This window comes from Podarcis bocagei (genome assembly GCF_964188305.1).
Source record: "Podarcis bocagei genome assembly, chromosome: 9".
Lineage (NCBI taxonomy): Eukaryota > Metazoa > Chordata > Lepidosauria > Squamata > Lacertidae > Podarcis > Podarcis bocagei.
This window is the reverse complement of record NC_138134.1, coordinates 65,742,455-65,765,356: the sequence shown is the minus strand read 5'-3', so window position 1 is coordinate 65,765,356 and position 22,902 is coordinate 65,742,455. Positions and strand designations below refer to the sequence as shown.

The following is a 22,902-nucleotide window of genomic DNA, read 5'->3' as shown; positions in this document are numbered from 1 at the left end:
CACATGACTTGTGCAGGATTTCAGACCTGGAAGATGGTGTCCTAGATTTGGGTCACATCACCTTGGAGAGTATGCAATTCTCAGCAATTGGAATTCTGGGGCCTAGAGTGCCTCAGAAAGTCGAGGCAGAACACAACACTTTTTGCCAACATCTGCATTCCTTTACGTTCTCTTCATTTGAACAATCTCTCTTCTCTGCAAAGTTAAAATAAAAAAATTCCTTCTAGTAGCACCTTAAAGACCAACTAAGTTAGTTCTTGGTATGAGCTTTCGTGTGCATGCACACTTCTTCAGATACCAGATTCTTCAGGTATCTGAAGAAGTGTGCATGCACACGAAAGCTCATACCAAGAACTAACTTAGTTGGTCTTTAAGGTGCTACTAGAAGGAATTTTTTTATTTTGACTATGGCAGACCAACACGGCTACCTATCTGTCTCTGCAAAGTTGTCATTTCTACTGACTGTTCTCAAGTTTAAGAAGTAGGAATTTAGCATATCCCTTAGCTACAATGCTGATAAGGCTGATGGGATGGTAATTAGCTGTGAGGTGCCTATCCTTCTTCTAACAGAAGAATAGTCCCTGATGGAATCACACTGGCAGCATTCCCAAAATGGAATAATTTATAAATAGTTTGACCCTACTGCATTCCTGATAATTTAAAACCCCTCTCTAGGGATTATATCCCCCTCAGAAGGGTAATTACTAGACAAGTAATCAACAAATCCAATCATATTGGAGTCTGAAGCAGGAGACCACAATTCAGAATCACAAAAATACCTTCCAGGTCTCTGGGAATACACCAGTGAAAATTGGAGAAATAATATTATTATTCCATAATGATAATTTTACTATTTATACCCCGTCCATCTGACTGCATTGCCCCGGCCACTCTGGGCAGCTTCCAACGTATATAAAAAAACCTAATGAAACACTAAAAATTTAAAAAACTTCCTGATACAGGGCTGTTTTCAGATGGCTTGGGGGTCAGGTAACATACCCTCCAACATTTCTCCAAAGAAAATAAGGATGTCCTAAGGAAAAGCCAGATATTCCTGGGTCAAATAAAATACTGGGATGGCTTCTGTAAATTTGGGACTGTCCCTGGAAAATAGGGCCACTTGGAGGGTCTGCTGGACTTGAGGCACTGGTTATTAATGGTTTGGAGGCCTAATAATAATATATAATATTGATTTATTTCTTACCTGCCCTTCACCCTAAGGTCTTAGGGCGGGTTACAGTATTACAAAACAATATTAAAACAACTTACAACCATAAAAATAAGGTGGGTCCTAAAGAATGTTAAATGGGACGCAGTTGGCACTGTAGTCTAAACCACTGAGCCTAGGGCTTGTCGATCGGAAGGTCGGCAGTTCAAATCCCCCTGACGGGGTGAGTTCCCATTGTTCAGTCCCTGCTCCTGCCAACCTAGCAGTTTGACAGCACATCAAAGTGCAAGTAGATAAATAGGTACTGCTCCGGCGAGAAGGTAAACGGCATTTCTGTGCACTGGTCTGGTTTCGCCAGAAGCAGCTTAGTCATGCTGGCCACATGACCCGGAAAAACTGTCTGCGGACAAACGTCAGCGCCCTCGGCCAGTAAAGTGAGATGAGCGCTGCAACCCCAGAGTCATTTGTGACTAGACTTAACTGTCAGAGGTCCTTTACCTTTACCTTTAAAGAACGTAAACCTCAAGTGATGAAAGCTATGGTAAAGAGGTGCACCTTTAGCATTCTTCAACAGTAGTATAATGAAGCATCTCTGTGGGGAGTGAGTTCCACAGCTTAGGGGCCACCACAGAGAATGCCCTGCCAGCTGCCCCCAAACCTCTGAGGGTGTAGGAACAAACAAGAGGGTCTCCTCTACTGATCTCAGGAGGGTCTGTATGGAAGGAGGCAGTCTTTCAGATATTTGGGACCTGAGTTCGTTTAGGGCTTTAAACAGCAACCTTGAATTCGGCCTGGAAACAAACTGGCAACCAATGCAGCTGTTTTAAAACAGGGGTTATAGGAGATTTAAATGGAGGAAGGATAGAAGAAAAACAGGAACTGGTGGAGCTGGTTTAATAATGAGTGCCCTGGCTTACTAAATCATTTATCTATTTCTATTATTTCTATGCCATCCTTTACCCAGAGATCTCAGGATTTGTTTTAATTGCCCTCGCTGGATGAAATCCAATAACTGTTTTCAAAAAGTAAGCTTGTCCATGGTTGAAAATCACTTAAATATGGCACCTTTTTTTCAACAAGGAGTTTAATTGCAGGATGAGAGTCGTCTGATAAACTGACCTTTTTTTCCTTTCCAGCACACCCTCAACCAGCGCTATGATTTTTACACTCAACTGCCCTTAATTAAAATCAGCACTTATGTGCAGGAAAAAGAACTAATGGATTAGCGGATAAAGGCTCGCAATTCTCACAAAGAGCCTCTGTTGCGTAAAGACGTATGAATTAGAAACATCTCCAGTTCATTGTAAAAGTATTTACTTCTGACAGTCCAGGGTGGGTATATTTTAGGCAATTTGGACAGGATTCAAAGATGGACCCTTGTCTTCTTTCTTTGGCGATCCCTCATAGGCGAGTAAGATTGTCTTCCATAAACACGGTTTTAACAATGAGTTCATAAGTGACTGTGGAGGCCAATTCTGGATCCACACATCCTTCCACAGTGGGGACATTGGTTTCCGGGCGGGAGCTGATCACGGTGTGGATTTGCCAGGCGTGCCTTCCTCTTAGCACATTGCTCCCTTGCATTCTGAGTTCGAGTGTCTTCAAAGCCCATGACACCTTTGGTGAAGGCTGTTCTCCAATTGGAGCGCTCGCAGGCAAGTGTTTCCCAATTGTTGGTGTTTATACTACATTTTTAAAAAAATTGCCTTGAGACAGTCTTTAAACCTCTTTTGTTGGCCACCAGCATTACGCTTTCCATTTTTAAGTTCGGAATAGAGTAGTTGCTTTGGAAGACGATCATCAGGCATCCGTTGGTGGCCGCTAGCAATGCAGAGCGCCATCAGAATTCTACAGAATCATCAGATGAAACATTATCTCCAGTACTTTCTCTGCAGACAGCATTGTAGGTAAAAAAATACCCATCTGAATCACAGGACCCATTCCGTTCAAGGATTTCAAATTTAAGTTGCACATCGATTCTGACATAGCTACTTCTGCAATGTTAATATGGCCATCTTAAGACTGCCTGGAGGGATAAAAAAGTAGCCATCCAGCTTGATCCCTATTTTGATGGCAATAACTACATCTCTGTTCCTGATATGAAGAAGCAATAATATCAGCATCAGAACCCAAACCTGTCAGATTACTGCAGCATCACTTGCCGAAATCCACTCTATTTTCAGCGAAGTAATTGCCTCTGTGTTACAGAAAGCCACTGAGCAGCAAGCCGACAAAGAGATGGCTATTCGTATCTCCTAGGAATTGTTGAGCCTCTGGGAGTCGCCAGTTAAACATGGAATCTGGCCAAGAGAGGCCAACCCTTGAGCCACGCTGACAGAAGGAGCTTCATTAATTTCCCAGATGAAAGCTCATTTGAATGACGGACAAGCAGGAGGAACGGCAGAATTTTCTCTCTCGTTCTCCTGTATCTGTCAATCAAAGCACTCATACAGTCACACCAAATGTGGGTGTGAATCCAGTTCTGTTTTCCTCGTGGAAAAGGATTTGTGCCATCAAAATATTGTTAATGTTGATTTTTTAAAAGCTATCCATATGCTAAGTGCTCCGTGCACGATAGTATCCTTCTTAATTATTGGCACATTAATTCCATATCTGACATACAAAAACCTCCACTCAGTCACCGTTCACTGGATGTTTTTAAAGAAGCAACCAAACTGCATGAATATGGGTAGCAAAAATATTCTGATGGTATTCCTTTCTTCCAAGGACAACGGAGTATTTATAGCCATGCACATTTATTCTGGATGAATCCAGAATAAATACCATCTTCTGGGCCCGTACTTCTAAAAGCTTAATGCAGGTTAGAAGTATACGTGCACACATTTATTGAAGGGGGGGGCAGGGGCGAAGCTGCATGCTCCGGTACCAGGGGCGGAGAGCAGACGGGGGCATGGCTGGCGCACGCCCCGGGGGCGTGACGTGCATGCTGGGGGTGTGGCGCGCCGCCCGCGGGGCATGACATGTGTCCTGGGGCGTGGCACCCAGCATGGTGGTGGGGTACGTGGTGCATGTTCGGGGAGGCAGCCACAATGGTACCCCCTCCCCAATGGTGCCAGGGTCAGTGCACTCCCCCTACCCCCACTTTCCTCTGCCAGTGTGTGTGTGGGGGGGGAGCCACCCACGTCCCACACTTTCTGCTCATGAAGCAGAGGTTCACCTACAAATTACACTGATGCAAATTAAGAACAGGGCAACTCCAGCCCTCCAGATGTTGCTGAGATCCAATTCTCATCACTGAAAATGCTTCCTCAGGCTGGTGGAAGTTGTAGTTTAGCAACATCTGGAGGACCAAAGGTTCCCCACACACAGGTGAAATAAACCTAATTTGGATATTTGGGCTGGGACCCAGATTTCAAGGTGTCTACTAACTCCCCCAGAGCTGCAATTTACCCCTTCCAGAGATTCTCCCAAACTTCGACAGAAGCTTTTCAAGGGGTACCAGGAGGTGCAGCAGAAAGTAGAAGAGGTCCTTTGCACAAGGTGAACACCGCACACAAAATCTTGCTGTCTATACTTGGGGGTTCTGTTTAATTTTGGTCTTTGTTGTTATTTTTCAAATGTCAGGGGAGGGGAAGATTGGGAAGTGGACAGAGAAAAGGAAGAAATCAGAGGTGTCATACATCAAAAAGAAAATGGATCTGTGGGGTAGCTTAGTAAAACTAACTGCTGGAACTGATAGAAAATTTGCTCAAAGGGGCAGCATCCATGAGCTGTGTCATGTGAATCCCCATTTAACCAACATGTCATGGGGTGTCTTGTATCATCACCCGCAAAGCATACATTAAAGCAGTTGGAATAGTTCTGCTACAATTGTTCTTGTAATCACCTTTTTTTTTGTACCTACAAGTGAAAGAAAGAGCAAGGGGCTTTGAAAATTATTGCACTTAAACAGATGATAGGTTGAGCAGCTTATGAATTCTGCTGAAAAAGTAATGAACATAAGGAACTTCATGACCATAAAGGAGGTTCCATAAATTGCTTCCACAGGTGACAGCCAAATGTCAAAATATCACCTTCTGCTACAGGACGGAGCAGTTTTGGTTTCCAGCATGCCAAACACCTTCTTTAAAAGGTTTGAGGGCATTTCGTCAAGAGAATATATTTTTAGGAAATAGATCAGGGCAGGAAATCAGGACTGGGGATGGGGGAGACATATCTGCATGCGTGCAAAAATATGTTTGCTTTCATCCAGGGAGTGAAAGAAGATCTTAATTATCTTTCTCTCTGCATCTGCTTCAAATCCCTTGTAAGTCCATTATTGTGCTTCGTTATTGTGGTGGGCTGGGGTGGGGAAGGGAGGGTGGGATAATAGAGTGCTTCTGAAGCCATTTGGCCAGACCGTCAATCACCCCCCAGAGTGCAGACAAACAGCCTTGCTGTATGATGGGAAAAGGCATTCTGGGTAATGACATGCAAATTGCCGCAGATTAAAAAACATTATGCATCACCGTTACAGGCAACCTTGGGAATCCATGTGTGCAAAACTGATACACACTTTTGGAAGGTTCCAAAACGCTAATCGGAAACCTTTTCTGTACAAAACACACACATCACTCGCTGTTTTCTCGGAAAAGCTTGGCGTCCCTGTTGAAGTTAACCGCGGCCTCCGCTGATGTTTAAAATCATCTTGTCACTGCAGACAATGGCATCTGCTCATCTAGTGCCACTGTAATCAAGGCAGAACTGGGCTTCCAGTGTCAGACTTTGGCTGAATGTGGCACTGTGTGCTTCTCAACTGACAAAAGCCTGAAACCAGAGCAATTTGAACCAGCAGCCCTCCCAAGTTAATTCTTCCCAGGAAGGTCTCGTGCGTTTTTGTACACAGCTGATGGGGATTTGCTTCAAACAAAGGATGGGGAGGTGCTGGGGGGGCCTAATCCAGTCCCTTCCCCACGTGCAGCATTGGGCACAAGAATATGGTTACCAGATTTTTTTCAATGAATCCGGGGACACTTTATTTTATTTTTTGAAGCTGAGTAGCAACAGGGAGTCAGTATTGGGGATGGTGAGGCAAAAGACCCTGGGTTCAAGCACACATGCATATTGTATAAAGGTGCAAAGCCCTTCTTTCGCACCCTATGAAACATAAATGCGCAGTTGTTTTAAAAACTGAGCAACGGCGCGCTGCCCACCCATGACTCCCGAGCCTCCCCCGATCTCCTTCCCCCTTCCCCCTTTGTTTTGACTGATCAGGGGAAGTTTAGGAGTCATGGGTGGGCAGCCGTTGCCCAGGAGGGGCCAGCCTGGTAGTGCAGTTGGCTCTGGCTGGTTTCAGGAGCTGCTTGCTGCCGTGGTGCAGGAAAAATGGCGGGCACCACGGCAGCGAGCAGCTCCTGAAGCCAGCCAGAGCCAACTGAGCTACCAGGCTGGCTCCGAGCTGCTTAGGCTGCCGCTACCACGTTTCCCGGGGACAGATTTGCACATCTGGGGACATTCCAGGGACAGAATTTGTCCAGGGACAGAATTGCAAATCCAGGACTGTCCCCGGGAACCAGAGATGTCTGGTAATCCTACACAAGAAGGCTGCTGAGAGCATGGAGGAAATTGGTAATGGACAATTCATCTATGCAGGTGGGGAAGATGTTGGCAGAAGGCTTAATTAACCCTACAGTGCTTCCTTGGTGCGCAGGAAGTTGCCTTATGCTGATTCAAGGCTTTGATTCCTCTAGCTCAGCACTGTTTACAATGACCTGGAAGCAGCACTCCAGGCTTCAAAGCAGGAGACAGTGCTATTTGGGGTGTCTGGAACTAGACCTGCCTGAGCTGACACTGGTGGTCCCAGAGGTGGTGTTGAAGACTCACAGACCGCTGGTCCTGAGGGACATCAACATCCATGCTGAGGCCCCTCACTCAGGGCATGCCATGGCAACCATGGCACTATCTGCAACATGTCACCAGCCCAAGGTGCTGGCTGGGCAAGAAGAACATGACCTGAGAACAGGGGATATTCATATCAGCCCCTTATCATGGTTGGATCACCTCCTGTTGGGGATTTAGGTGTTCAGCAGTTTTCCCCTCCTGCAGAGGAGGAGAGGGACCTATTCAGATGGTCTGCCTTCAAGGCTGGCAGATCCCTTTGGTTTCCAGATGGCTCTAGAGAACTTTACGGCTAATACAACTGGTTCTCCTGCTGAAGCCCTGGCTGATCCGTGGAATATACAGATGGCCCAGGCTGTTGACACAATCGCCCTGGAGTGCCCTCTTCCACTTGATGGAGCCCAGCTGGCTCCTTGGTATACAACAGAGCTGAGGGCAATAATACGAGCCAGGAGAGGAGCTTGAACACAAGTGGAGAAAAACTCCAGATGAATGCAAGCAGACCCTCGTGAGTGCTGATCACCGAGCCTGCTCAATGGTGGTGAAAACAGCAAATAAGGCATACTTTGCTGTTTCCACTGCAGCTTCACTGTGTTGTAGTGGAAGGGCCTTTTACAGTTTGGCCTGAAGGAGGTGCTAGAATGGGTAGTGGCTCATTGTGAACTGTTTGCAAAACACGTCAAAGATAACATCGCTTGCATCTTCCAGGACTTCCGATTCCACTGTGATTCTTCAAATCTGTTTTTATATTGTAAACTGCCCTGTGATCCTCGGGTGGAGGGCAGTACAGAAACTAATAATAAATAAAATTGCTTCACTTTTTGTTAATGGGACAGCGGCAGAGACTGAACAAAAAATAGTTGGCAACTTTTCCTTTGCAATGTGGAGATTTGACCACAACCTTCTAGCAGGCTACTGTCCCTGTGACATTTTTGGGAGCACAGTTAGTAAACGTGTCACTTTGCAGTGTTTTCATGTAGGTACTTTAAAATACCTATGAGCTTGTCTCCAGCTACTTGTGTGCATGGCTTAATGGAGAACACATTTTCCAAGGCATGGTCTAAAGAGGAACATGACGCAGTAACCTTGCTGAAACTATACACAGATTTAGGTCTGGTCAGTGTCTGGAAGGCTGACCGCTACGTATGCTGCCTTGAGTTCCATGATGGGAGAAAGAGGAGAAATAAACGTAATAAAGACATTTCAAATGCAAGGCATGCCTAATCTCATAGAACTTGTTCATGCATGGTTCATACCCCTTCCTTTACTCTTACCTTTGAGTTTGTTGTGTTCTGAATCGGCTGGGAAGAGAGAGTCTGGGAAGAGTTTGGGGAAAGTGAGGCCGGCGTATTTAGGCCGGTTTTCCACATAGTTCCGCACTGTGGGCTGGAGTTTCTTCATGAATTCTGGGCAGGGGGTTCCGAGCTGTTCAATTACCTTATTCCACTGGTCAATATCTGAGCAGAGATAGTTAAGGAAAGAAGAGGTGCAGATTCCCCAACCCCATCCTCAAGCAATCCAAGGCATCTCTCCCAATTTCCAAGTGGTTGGCACATTTGGTGTCTGAAGAAGACCGATGTGGAAACTCGAAACTAGTGGTTCACTTTGGGAGCAATATCACGTTAAAGCAATACCATCCGCCACCCACATAATCCCAACATATTCTATTAAAGCATGATTTTGCCTCACTGGTTTGGATGGGATTACGGCAAAATTTGTCCTCACTTTGTGGTTCAGCGCCCATCACAAACCTGCACTGCTCACAACTCCCTGCCTTTCCATTCTCGCCACATCACTAGCTTAGAGGTGCTTTATTACAATCATGTGGAGTACTTTTCATGCCACCATTGGCAGCCCAAATGGGGAAGGACAACCGACATGAATTATCCACATGACCGATCCATCCATGTGATCAAATCATCCAGACATTGCCAAGATGGTGTGGGAGCCACCACTATATCAACAACTGAACCACAAAGGTAATGCATAAATTGGCTTAAATAAGGCTTAGCATCAGGATCCCATATCGACCATGAGTTTCCTCATGAGGTAGCCAACTTTCTCAAAGCCTATTATTCGAGCAAAGTAGTTCTGCTTGTTGTTACACTCAGAGAACTCAACAAAGACAATGGAAGTACATTGCATGAGCGGATCAGGGAATGAATGTAGTGCCAGCTTGCTCTATTCATCAGAACTGAATTGAACAGAAGTGAATTGAAAGTCCAGAGGTATACAAAATTGTGTGACCTCTTTGCAAGACCTCTCTGCCAAGGTAATTTCACCTCTCTTTTTTGCACCTAATTATTCATGAGGCACCTTGTATTATTTAAAAGCACAGGTTCTTCTAGGAAATAAGATGCTGCATAATGGAAGACACTTACCCAGAATAAGTACCAGTAGGTAGAAATGCAGGTGATTTGTACACATGCATGAAGGTAAGTGCATTCTATCTGTCAGTTTCATGTAGCAACCACTACTGGGGCAGAGATATAATTCTTGCTCCATTGTGTGCAAGCTAAACCCAAATGTTCCAGCTTCATCTTCTTTGTACAATTTTAAAAATACGGTTTGGCTTCACCATGACAGAAAATGAACCACGATGACCATTTTTTCCAAGCCCAAGTACTTCCACATGGAAATGTGTGGCGACCACTCTCTAGCTTCTTGGGCATCCATCACTACTCCTTGCTGCAATGAATTGGTGGTTGTTAATAAAGCCCTAAATGGCCTTCCAGGCACATTCCAGAACACAGAAGCCTTAAAATCTACAATGAATATGCTCAAATCACGTGAAAATAGGGGCATTGCTGTATACATTTTATATCCTGATTCTCACACCAAGCAGCGTCGTTTGAAGTGCCCTGCTCACATATGCATCACTGCTCTTAGCTGAAGTGTCTTATTTCTTCCTGTTTCCTAATACTAGAACCCGGGGCCATGCAATGGAGCTGAATGGTACAAGATTCAGAATGGAGCAAAGGAAGAATGTCTTCAGGCAGTGCATAAAACAATATAATCTGCTGCCACAAGAGGTAATGATGGGAGCCAATTTCAACAAGTGGATTAGACAAATGCATGGAAAGTGAGGCTATCAATAGCTACTAGTCACAGTGGCTAAATGCTAGGACAAGAGGCAACATGTCTCTTCATACCACTGGGGATCAACAGCAGGACAGGGCTATCCACCCTGGGCTTCCCAGAGGCACCTGGGTAGCCACTGGGCAAACCAGGATGCTGAACTGGACAGGCTTTTGGTTTGATCCATTAGGGCTGCTCCTCTGTTTTCTTAGGTTCTTACTCTGCCATAGTTTGTCCTGATTTGAAACAAAGAGAGTGATAGTTCTTTGGTTAAACATATACTAGAAAACAAAACAAAACTATCCGTTGTTCAAAATGAATCTCACCAGCGCAGTCCATGAAATGGCAAGCTGCGCACGTCATTCTGCACTTAAGAGCCTGCACTGGCATGCATATGCTCAAGGAGCAAGAGTAGGCTTCCTCAAACTCAGCCCTCCAGATGTTTTTGGCCTACAACTCCCATGATCCCTAGCTAGCAGGACCAGTGGTCAGGGATGATGGGAACTGTAGTCTCAAAACATCTGGGGGGCTGAGTTTGAGGAACCCTGAGTAGGAGTGACATCCATCCAACCCCAACTGAGATATTTGACGTCTAGTGACCAGGGAACCAGTAGAACAAACCCTGGAGACTTTAACAACTAACCCTAATGCTTCCTAAAGATGCCCACAACCATCCTCCCCCCAAAAAGGCAAAAGAGATTCACTAGTGAGATGTACCAGGAAAATTAGGAATGCCCCACCACTGTGTGAGATTGGGATGGAAGTGGGGAGGAACAGGCCAAGAATTCAGCAGATATTGAGTGGAACATACTGCTCACATTCCACTGGGTAGGGTAGGGTGAAGTTGAGAAGCAACAGACTGATAAAGCTAAACTAGGGTAGTTTAACAGATCTCTTGTTAAAAAGCTGTAGACAGGTAGGAAAGATGTTGGGGACTATTGTTAAGTATGGATGAGTACCTGCCAACATCTACACCCCATCAGGAAGCCCAGTGTTGACCCACCCCCATACCCCTCACTTTGATCATCTAGCTGGTCATTACTGCCTGCCCACTTGCCCTCTCCAAGAATGTGAAGAGTGACAAGCAAGGAGGAGGAGGAGGAAGAGAAAGGCATCCACTCGCCTTGGTCTCTGCTTGTTGGAAGTGGTATGAATTGGCCCAGAGGAATGGGCAAGCAAACAGGAAGTGGTGACCATGGGAAGGAAGCAGGGGGAGACCCAAAGGCCTCTTTACTAAGTGCCAACTCCACACCCCCCCCATAAACCTGGAACTGACACTAGACAGTTCTTTTGGGCACAGAAATCAGCATGTTGGAAGCCACAGAGATGAATGCCAGACATGTTGGGCTCATTTCATATAAATCACATGGATGAGGAAAGAATATTTTTTAATACTCGGAGAAAATAGGCTGAGTTATTGCCACTGGCTTAGCTACTTTCCAGTTAAGACTCTCTGAGGACACCACCTCCTTCCCAACACAAGAAGACCCTTCTTCTGTCAATTTTGTGGCATCTCTAACTTCTAATTCTTTTCACAATGAGAGTGGGAGAGACACATAAAACCAGCGCCCAATCTCAACTACATATAAAGTACCTGAAGCCCCACTAATACTGAGAGGAATGGAGAAACCGGCAGAAATATAACCACCCTCACAATCACGATCAGAAAATCATCTACTCAAGGGCAGGTACAACAAGTAACTTGATACCTTTGATTGGGCCACTCCTGCCAGTACAGCAGTGGGAAAGGACTTTTGATTGTAACATACGGAAATGAAAGCACAACGGGAATATTAGGTTATTATAGAGCAATCCACAACACATATCAGTATATACAGCCCAAAGATTAGATCCACTGAGATTAGGTGAAGGGATGAAATGTTTTAATAACAGGCTGGGTACATGCAGGTGGGCTCAAAAACACACCAATACTTAAAGCAGCTGCAAATATGGGTCACAGCACAGCACAAATTCTAAGCATTTTGTCTCCTTGGGGAGTTCACAGCACAAATACCCATACTGTTGGGCGGCCCAGAAGGCTCACTGTGCTTTATAAAACGCCCAGGGAATTACAGGATCACCAGCCAACGAGACATATACTACTCACGGAGGGGGAAATACAAATGCAGTCATTTAGGTTCATCCCAGCTTGCGGTTTCTGGTTCGCTGACGTTACTAACAGTGTAGCGCTAAGAGGCACTGTTCTAGCACACAGATACGGAATCAGGAACATGGCGTGCTAAGACTATGTAGCATCACAGTCCAGGGCACTGCAAGCAGTACTCAAATTATTAGGGTGGAGGGAGGAGGGATGACAAGCTTTCATGAAGTTCACCTGTTCCAACCTGCCCGTCCCTTCCAATTTTAGCCACGCCCCCTCCATTTTTGAATTCTAATAACAGTATCTAAGGGGAGCATCAAAAAATGCCAGGGGCCTTCTTTCGCACTCTGTGAAACTTAAATGCGCAGGGGAGAATTAAGATTAGTAGGATGTATGGTGTAATGTTAAAAAAACACACCAATAAAGTAAGAGAAATACCCAAACACCTTCCAGCCATTGCATTTATTACCAGTATTCTTTTAAGTAAACAGTGTGTTCTTCTGTTAATCCCACCCTCTTCCCGTCCCTATGGAATCTAGCATTTGCGATTTTTGAAAGCATGAACAAGCACAGATCCACGAAGGAACATCTGCACTGGTGCCAGCACTTCTTGGATCTGTCTAGATTACTTGACTGTTTGTGTACGTCTGACAGGGTAAGTAACGAAAGCTGCTACCAAATTAGAGTTAGCCATGAATTTCAACATCCTGTTATGCTTTGCCCTACCTGGTTATTGGTGGGCATGGTGGACCTTGTTATGGCACGACCTGGTTATTGGTGGGCATAGGAGCCAACTCCTAGAGGCTGAGGTCCCTTTGGGCTCCCCAATAAAATATTTGAGCCCCCCTTCCCAAAAAAACCCACTGATGGACATTGCTATTCAAATGGTATATGCCACATCTTCTGCCCACCCAGAAATATCTTATTCAAGTTGGTACCCCTGTAGGTGTCTCTGCTTTTTAAGATGCTGTCACCTTGACAACAAAGGTCCGTATAGTTAAAGCTATGGTTTTCCCAGTAGTGATGTATGGAAATGAGAGCTGGACCATAAAGAAGAATTGATGCTTTTGAATTATGGTGCTGGAGGAGACTCTTGAGAGTCCCATGGATCAAACCTATCCATTCTGAAGGAAATCAGCCCTGAGCGCTCACTGGAAGGACAGATCCTGAAGCTGAGGCTCCAATACTTTGGCCACCTCATGAGAAGAGAAGACTCCCTGGAAAAGACCCTGGTGTTGGGAAAGATTGAGGGCACAAGGAGAAGGGGACGACAGAGGACGAGATGGTTGGGCAGTGTTCTCAAATTCTACCAGCATGTTTGACCAAACTGCGGGAGGCAGTGGAAGACAGGAGTGCCTGGCATGCTCTGGTCCATGGGGTCATGAAGAGTCCGACACGACTAAATGACTAAACAACAGCAACCAGCCCTGTAGGTGGGGAATAATGGACATGAATGGGACATGGAGCTGTTCCAGGTACCAGGGATGTGAGCTACAGCCGCCTGAAGGGAACAGAAAGCAGCTATGCATGCAGAGTGCAAAGTGGGGGGGGGGATGATGACTGCTGAGTAGATCTGTGTCTTGCTAAGGAAAGATGCCCTGCAAATGAGAACAAAGGGACTAGAGAAAATGTTGCACAGCCTTACAGGAAATGGAGTGCACAGCTAATAGCATCTCTCCCTATTTGTTTAAGAATACCAACACAATTAAGGGAGAATTTCAAACAAATCATCAGCTGCTAGTGGCTGGTTTCTAGGGAGATATTTCTATAGCAAAATGCTTTTAATGGTTTAATTATAGAGGTTCTGTGAACAAATTTTAATAAGTATGCAGCTGTTTGAAAGAAACTGGGCTTTTAAAAAATGCATTATATAGGACATCTTTGGCGAGGTTTATCTTTTCTTTTCCTTCTGGTAGTTTATTTGAAAGAGGTTTTTTTTAAAATAAAATCCATGTTTCTACGCACATATGGGCTATGATGAGTTGAATCCGTGACATGTAACGAAGAATAATTACTAACTTTTTAGTATAAAAAGATGAAGGAGTAGAAAAAAGAAAAGCAGGGGGAGTGTGCAATACGAGGAGGAATCCTCATATTTCTGTTGCGGGTAGTTGTTCTAAACCATGCGCTAGATGGTGAAAGAAAGAAAGATAACTATGGGAAGGAAAGATGCTGATAATTTTCAACAAAAGGTAACACACATTGTGCCAGGGACTGTGCTGAGGAGAGCAGCACTGGAGAAGAATGGTGGGAGCCACCCCTCCCCCTCCCCCTGATCCTGAATCTTCCCAGAAGCAGGACGACAATATAGATTTAGAACAGTGGTTTGCAGAGGGGCATAGTTCAGAAAGCAGAAGCTGGGAAATACTGGATGGGGAACAGCTAGGAGAAGAAACACTGGAAGAGAGAGTTGACAGATTCACACTCTCTGGACAGCATGCACCCACCCACCCCCTTCTCCAAAGACACAGAGAGCTCAGAAAGTCTCAGAACAGAAAGCGCAGAGGGTACAAACTCAGATTACAAAATGTAGGAGTGACGTAGATTAACAGGGATGGAGGAGGGGGGGAGTGAGCCTTAATTGGGAGCACCGCCATTTCTAGGGAGACATGTTCTTTTTTCTCTCACTGTGATTATTAAAGAATCTAACTGGTAAGACATTTCTTTCATTTGATCTTCTTATTTAGTGTCATGGGGGAGGAAGCCAATTTCCCAAAGCCTGACACATCGTTATGGTGTGACTCTGCCACAAGCCTGCAAATCTTATGGTCCACCAAGCCAAACACAGCACAATAGCTACGCAGGGTGCTTGAGATCTCCCCTCCTAATATTTTTGCAGTCCCAGGTTAGAAGCAATAAGAAGGCATTTATCAAGCCCGAGTTGGACCACCAGATATGGTTGGTGGGTTGAGTTTGGCTTGGTGGGTCACAAGTAGAATAGACCAGGCCCTCTTCTGGGGAAAGAAAAAAAAGGGGATCATCCAGAAAATTTGGATAACAAACATTATTGGGTAGATCCACTACCCTGATCTGATTTCTCCAAGCCTCTCATGACATACCTTATTGAGTGTGGGTGACTGAAATGCTGCCATTTTAAATTGCTCACAAACGGCCCAGAGCTACAATTCGTCCTTCTCACTTCCTGAAACAATACAGACCAAAATGCAGTTGCCCTTCGGAAAATGAGTTTGTTCAAATCCTGCAATGCAGTTCCCCATCCGAAAAATATGTACAAAAATGCATATAATATTAGGAGGGCATGTGTATAAGAATTCATGTATTTGTGGAAACAAATGCATTTTATCTGGGGAAATTGCTTGCAAAAATGTGTCTATTAGGAGACTCTAAACAGTTGCTGAATTTTCACCAGGACTCCCGGCCCTGCACACAATCTGATGTGGAAATGTGATGAACTACAGTTCACATTGGATCAATTCAGTTCATCATCTGTCCCTGATTGTGAATACTTGCATTTGGTGATGTTTTAGCCTTAATTATAGTCTATGGGATTGAAATGCTTAATTTTCCTTCAGCTTTTTCCACTATCCTGTTCTCTCTGCAAGGTGAGGAGTGGCCAAGTTGCATTTAAAATAAAAAGTTGGTAGTTACAGACCGCAGAACTGCAGCTGCTGGTAAATCCATCAGACGGGTCCACTGATTCAGCAAGGATGGAGGCATCAAACAGCACCTTGCTTCACACCTGGAGTCAACCCTGTAGATGTGCACCATACAAACAACTTGGTGGCCAAGCTGCTATACTGGCTTCACTTTAGGGATGGTTGTGGCATTGGCAGAATCCCACATACATTACAATCCTTTGCCCATTCCCCACTTCCCCTGCCCCCTACCCAGGCTTTCTTCACCACTGAGTACCAAAAATCTGCTGCCGTATATCAAATACTTCTAACCATTCTTAAAAATGGTGGCAATTTTGCACAACTAAACTGGGCGCCAAGCCTATGAAGTGTATTGGTTGGAAGAGGTTCAACATGTTGGTGGAGAAATCACTGAATGTGATATTAAGCATGAACGAATGTACAGTGGTGCCCCGCAAGACGAATGCCTCGCAAGACGAAAAACCCGCTAGACGAAAGGGTTTTCTGTTTTTCAATGCGCTTCGCAAGATGAATTTCCCTATGGGCTTGCTTCGCAAGACGAAAACGTCTTGCGAGTCTTGCGATTTTTTTCACTCCCCCCCCCCTTTTTCTAAGCCGCTAAGCCTCTAAGCCTTTAATAGCCGCTAAACCGCTAAACCGCTAAACCGCTAATAGCGCTAATCCCCTAATAGGGTTGCTTCACAAGACGAAAAAACCGCTAGACGAAGAGACTCGTGGAACGGATTATTTTCGTCTTGCGAGGCACCACTGTAAAAAGAAAGCCAGACAGATGAATACATAGCTATGAACCCGTGAATGAAATTCACATTATGACTCAGGATTTTATCCTCCCCTTTCCCTTCCTTTGCATTCAGTAGGTACTACATGCACAGATCTTACGGGAATATGGGTCCCCGCCATAATTCCTTTAACTTGAAGGAAACAAAACTGTACCAGCGATAAGGGAGGCTCAGCTTAGTATATGTTTACATGTGTTGATTGGGATTTATACAGAGTAAGAACATCAATCAGAACAAATCTGAAAAATGCCACTGAGCAGCAAATATGGAAAGTAACTAGTCTGCAAACTGGGACACTATGGCCATGGATTAAAAATGAAGAATGGGGAAGGGGCATAAAAGGGTGATGTTGCAGAAAAGGCTTGCTCCCATGAGTATTATGTGAAGATGCCAATCATTTTTGTTTGAAATCTGTTTTTGTTGTTGTTGTTTTAATGTAGGAACAAAATAGTTAGCCCTGTGCACACTCACATTTTTAGGGATGTACTTATGTGTCTGCTTAACAATCTTAAAGCAAGTGTCTGCCCAATGCTATCAACGTATTCTTAGAAGTCCACTGAGCTCAGAGGAACATACACCCAGGCGAATGTGCAAAGGTTTTGGGAAACTTCAGCAAAACACATATTTGTAAACATGTGTATCATATAGATCCAACCAGGGGTTTGAGGGGCAAATTGTCCCTGGTGAGGTCCTCTAGGTAGTGACCCTCAACCACCCACCCACTATCTCAAAAGCCCACAATGTTTCAGAGCAAAGCTAAATTGGGTACTTGAAGGCATGCAATTTGCTAGACCCACCCACTCACAGGAAGGTAACTAGCTCAAAAGGGCATCAGTGCCAATGGGGCCAAAACACATGTCAACAGCACCCTAAAGTGCCAGGGAGATTGGGGCAAAACAGAGGGTGCTGGATCAGAAAGCTGGGATTAGCCATGGCTCTCTGTTGAGTCAACACTCGGTAACATACATGGGTTTTTGGGTGAAAGCTATTATTAAAATCAGCTTCCAGAACATCTGACTCACTCAGTAAATATAAATTAGAAATTACTCCCAGTTATGAAAACCAGTGAAGATATTGCTATAGAAGCACTGCAGTCCATGTGTAATTCATTCCTTTGTATTATCACACTGACTCATCTCCTTTTGAGTCACCCATCTAAGATGCAATATCCTCAGGTGTATCATTCTGTGCCATGATGTGCTGGTAAGATTTTCAGATTTCTTGTCGGTGTTTGCTGTTCCAGTGTTACCGCACCATCAATTAGATCCATTATGACACAGATGGAGTGGGAACCTTCAGCACTCCAGATGTTGGTGGATTACAACTTGCATCATCCCTGATCACTGGCTGGGGCTGATGGGATTTGTAGTCCAACAAGATCTGGAAGGCCGCAGCTTCCCCATGCTTGCTTCACAAGAAAAGGAGTGTTGCCGCAGTGCTCAGTATTAAATACAAAACCCGCCCCACTCTGAGGAATCAGGGTAGATACTGAGGAATAAACTATCAGAACTCCTTGGAAAACCTGGAATAGCTCAGTAAGTAGAGTATGGAACACTTAATCTCAGGGCCCCACGTTGGTCCCTTCCAATTCTACATTTCTATGAGTCTATGAATCTTAAGTGCTGCAAAAGCTGAAGATGACCTAGGAAACCATCTGTAAGAATACAGCAGCCTCCCATTTATCCAACCTCAGTGAACTGCATGTCATCTGCATTCCCTCTCTCTTTCATATGTTTGCATTTTCATTCTTCTACCTATATTGGGAGAGTTCCTTAGGCCAAAAGAGAAGATAAAAGTGCATGGAGGGGAATCAATATATTCATTAAAAATGGAAATAAATGATCTCCCAGACTAACCCTTGTTGATCTCTTTATCAATTTTTTTCTGGAAATGCTTCAGGCCTGTTTGGATACAGGAGGTTCTATTATAACAATGAAAATTTATAGAACGGTGTCTAAGCCAGGAGGAGGTTACTAGCCTCTAAAAAAATTCTATGGCACACATTTTGTTCCATAAGTGGGGGACCTTTGGCCCTTCAGATGTTGCTGCACTAGAACTCCCATAATCCCTGGCCATTTGATATCCTAGTTGGGGCTGATTGTTCAGCATCATCTGGAGAGACAGAGATTCCTCATCCCTGTTCTGTTGCATCACAAATAACTTTTCAAGTAAAGGTGTCATGATGATTGTGAGGCATCCTTGTGCTGTCCATTCCATTCCTCGAGGTACAATAAAAGCCTGCAAGCATTATAGCACTCCAAATGGGCAGAAGGTAATAAAGGGGAGTGGGGAATGGTGCCTAGAGAGGCCCACGACCTAGGAAGGATACGATCCGTGCCGGGAAACAACACAGCACCTTTAATCATTTCTCCCATGATGCACCCTACTGACCACATGTCAACTGAAAACAAAAATGAAATGAAGGTAAACAAGAACAACAACAAGAACAACAACAACAGAACAACAAATAAATGAGAAGACTTATCTGGTTGGGTCAACAGAACAGGCATGGTTCCTTGCTTCTATGCCTCCGGGGAAGAATCAAGTATGGCTGATTCTGGAGCTCTGGAGCTCCTCTCCTTAGAAAGCAGAACCAGAAAGTCACAGAACGCCGCCTGCCCACTGTTGCATCCATCTATTCCTGTCCTCTTACAACCTCCTTGTAAGATAACCAGCAGAAAATAGCTGCTGCAGATACAAGTTGTATTGGACAAGACGCCAAGGGAGCAACAGGTGGAAGAGGCGCCAATCTCTTCTCTTGCTGCTGTGAGACCCAAACTGAAAGCTCTCCGACTGATGTGAACACAACCCTACAGCTCTGGTGCTTAGATTTCACTCTCCTGAATAAAAGCTTCCCCAACGTTTATGCCTGCAAATAAGCAGCGTACTGATGGAACAACCTTTCAAGGAGCATTTCCATGCATATCCCCACGGAGTGATTAGTTGCATCTGGTAGATACAAGTGTGTGGACAATTCAACCTTTTCCCCATCCTTCCTGCCCCCCATCAAGGCCTGATTTCCATCCGTATCTCAGCAGTGAGAAAGGAAGGAGGGGGATATTTCATTTCCCAAGCAAATGTCCTTCTGAGTGCCAAGGTCTCATTTTTTTTGCTTTTTAGAAATGGAATGTCCTTTGGGCAATCACTTCTTTGAGTACAAAAGATGGCTTACATTAAACTTTCCAGTTGGAGGAAGGAGTTGGGCAGAACAGAGAGGGGGGGAGTAGGTAGCTAGGGGTAGAACGGTTAATCTTTATTGCTAAATATGTCTATACTTGCCTATGTGCACGAGAGTGATGAAGAAAGAAAGAAAGAAAGAAAGAAAGAAAGAAAGAAAGAAAGAAAGAAAGAAAGAAAGAAAGAAAATTCAGTGAACAGTGTAAGACCTAAGGCTAGCTACTGTTTGTCACCATAGCTTTGTGACCATAATTAAATGACTAATTTAAAAATATAGGTCTCATCTGCATCTTTATAATCATATTGGTTTCTATCCTAAAGAGATCTTATTTTCTGGAGACATATGCAAATCAACTTGCCTTTAGCCTGTAGCAAAGGAGCTGCAGTTTCCCCCTTATAAGCTGAAATCCCAGCAGCTAAATGACCAAGGCTTCTAACATAGCATTGCTTAGAAATGGGATTCAGTTGTCTGGGGAATCCACTTATTTGCTGCAGTATAACACCTTTTGGGATTCATGAACTTAACAAAGCCAAATTCAAAATAAAGGTTGCAGGATGGTTTTGCATGGCATGCAAACATACATTCCCAGTAGGTTGGGGAAGGGGGGGGGGAGCCTCTCTGCTTTCGAAATGGGAAAGTAGAGCAGGTGATACCCTTCCCAGTTAATCAAGAGCTGAACTGCTGGCCTGAAGGTGACTAACCAGGAAAGAGATCTTGGGGTTGTGCAGATATCTCGAGTATGCAGTGGCAGGAAAAACAGCAAACTCCATACTATGCGTTATTACAAAAAGAACTGAAAACAAAGCAGCCAACATTGTGGCATCTTTGCAGAAATCTGCACCTGCTTGCATTGTCAGTGGCACCTCTGAACACATTTAAAGTGCAACCACACCTGGAATGTTGTGTACAATCTCAAAAAAGGATACCACTGAAGTGGGAGCAGTGCAGAAAAGAGCAACCAAAATTATCGAAAGGTTGCAACACATTCCATATGTGGGAAAGCTGAAGCAATTAGAGCTTTTTTAAAAAAATCACTAAGTGGAGATACAATAAAGCAGAGGTAGCCAACACGGTACCATCCAGATGTTGGTCTGCAGCTTCCATCATCCCCAGACAACACTGTCAGTAGTTGGTAGGAGCTGAGATCAACTGACACCTGGAAGGCACCCCATTGACTTCATGAGCGGGTTTCTAAACAGATGTATGGTGTAGCCAAAGTTTTATGGAGAAATGTGTTCTCTCTCATAACATTAGAAGCCAGAGATTATCCAGTGAAAACCGACTGGGAGTCAGTTCCCGGCAAGCTAAAGGCAGCACTGCTTCACAGGTGTATTCAGTTTCTGGGATTCAATGCCGCAGGATGTGGTGGCGGCTGCTAGCCTTCAAAAGCCATTCAAAAAACTAAAGGAATATCCATCTAGGACCAGGGACACTAATACTGGCTGATGGGCCCAAGATGGAAGAGAACTGACCAATGGGAACATCATCCTGACCTACAACCCACCATCAAACCCACTCATTCCATTTTGTAGCATTTAATCCATCACAGAACTTGAGCCAACACTGTCATGGTTTGGGGGGGCAGGTGGACAGGCCCCCTCTTCCAGACCACCACTTTGTCATGAGCCCCTCTACTTTCACTCAATATATAAAAGATTAGCCACAATAATGCTGTAAAAGACACTGTGCTATGCAGAGCATGGCTACCCATGTTTTGCAGGCTCGTAATGGATAGCTCCTGTTAACGACTCAGGTAACAAGTGACAACACTCCAGGTGTGCAACATTTTGTGATGTTTAAGGACATTTTACTCTCTCTTTTTTAAAAAATGATGCTCCAAAACTCAACTATCCCATTAAAATAGTCCTCACGCTCTTCCTTCCTCAGCAATGCCCACCATTTGGGGGTGTCCCCCCCATTTCTTTCCCTAACTCCAGCCTTTAATCCATTCTTCCCTGCACAACCTCTCCTTTACACACCCCAAAGGACAAAGATTTGCCCTCCACCCACCTCTGCGCATGGGGCCAGAAAGTTACACTTTTGACTGCCTTTGGCCTTTGATATTGCTGAGAATAGGGATGCGGGTGGCACTGTGGGTTAAAGCACAGAGCCTAGGGCTTGCCGATCAGAAGATCGGAAAAGGATCTGTGTATGGAGTTCTGCCTCCCATGGAAGTGAATGGGGGCAGAATTTTGCAGAGTGAATATAATAATAATAATAATTTATTTATACCCTGCCCATCTGGCTGAGTTTCTCCAGCCACTCTGGGAGGCTCTGAATCGAGTGTTAAAAACAATACAGCATTAAATATTAAAACTTCCCTAAACAGAGCTGCCTTCAGATAGCTGCTTATTTCCTTCACATCTGAAGGAAGGGCATTCCACAGGGTGGGCGCCACTACCAAGAAGGCCCTCTGAACTGTATGCACGCATTGGCTGAGCAACTGAGATAGGTCACAACAGAACTCAACTTTAATCATCATGTGTGAAAGTTTTTATTCCCCTCACATAAGTGCTGTTGCAGGTGGCCCTTCATATACCTTATTATTCATGTGCTGGTTTCTGCAGATGTGTGGCTGTAGGCTCGTTCATCTGCTAACCTCTTCAGCTGGTTTCCATATGCAAACTGTGCAAACTATCCTCCTATCTTTCAATAACATCCCATATTTCCAACGTCTGAGAGGAAATGACCACAGCATGTTGGAAAGGCTGACCCTATGTTAATCACCAAGAAGCGCCAAATATTAATCAGTGCTCATGACCTTATGCTTATCACACCAGCTGTCAAAAGATTTCTCAAGCCAATTTACCCTCCTCCTAGCACGCTGGTGGAAGTCTTTTACAACAAAGAAGATGTAAATATGTGTGTTTTGTTAATATAAAATGTGTTTTTTATTCCTTGCCTACAATAGATGAACTAGAAAGCTTCTTTCTCTTTCTTTCTTTCTTTCTTTCTTTCTTTCTTTCTTTCTTTCTTTCTTTCTTTCTTAGATTGCAGTTGTTTTCATTTTCTAATATTACTTTCACCACCTTGAGAGATGGCAAAAAGAATATCACAGAAACGCAAAATGAACAGGGCAAGAGAAGGGTGTGGGTGGAGTGAGCAGAGGTTTTTTGGGGGGCAGGGGTTGTGCAGACCTCATG

General features: G+C 44.5%; 1 protein-coding gene across 8 annotated transcripts in view; it reads right to left on the bottom strand.

Moving 5' to 3' along the window:
* The window catches only part of MAPK10 (mitogen-activated protein kinase 10), a 244,030-nt gene that overhangs the window by 26,481 nt on the left and 194,647 nt on the right, over positions 1-22,902 (bottom strand). For 7 of the 8 annotated variants that reach the window (XM_081207164.1, XM_081207165.1, XM_081207163.1 and 4 more), the window contains one exon: positions 8,281-8,463. In XM_081207164.1, the coding sequence (XP_081063290.1) occupies positions 8,281-8,463 (183 nt within the window). Of the gene's footprint in view, positions 1-8,280; positions 8,464-18,910; positions 18,983-22,902 lie in introns of all 8 variants that reach the window. The other variant, XM_081207167.1, reaches the window with a different exon arrangement.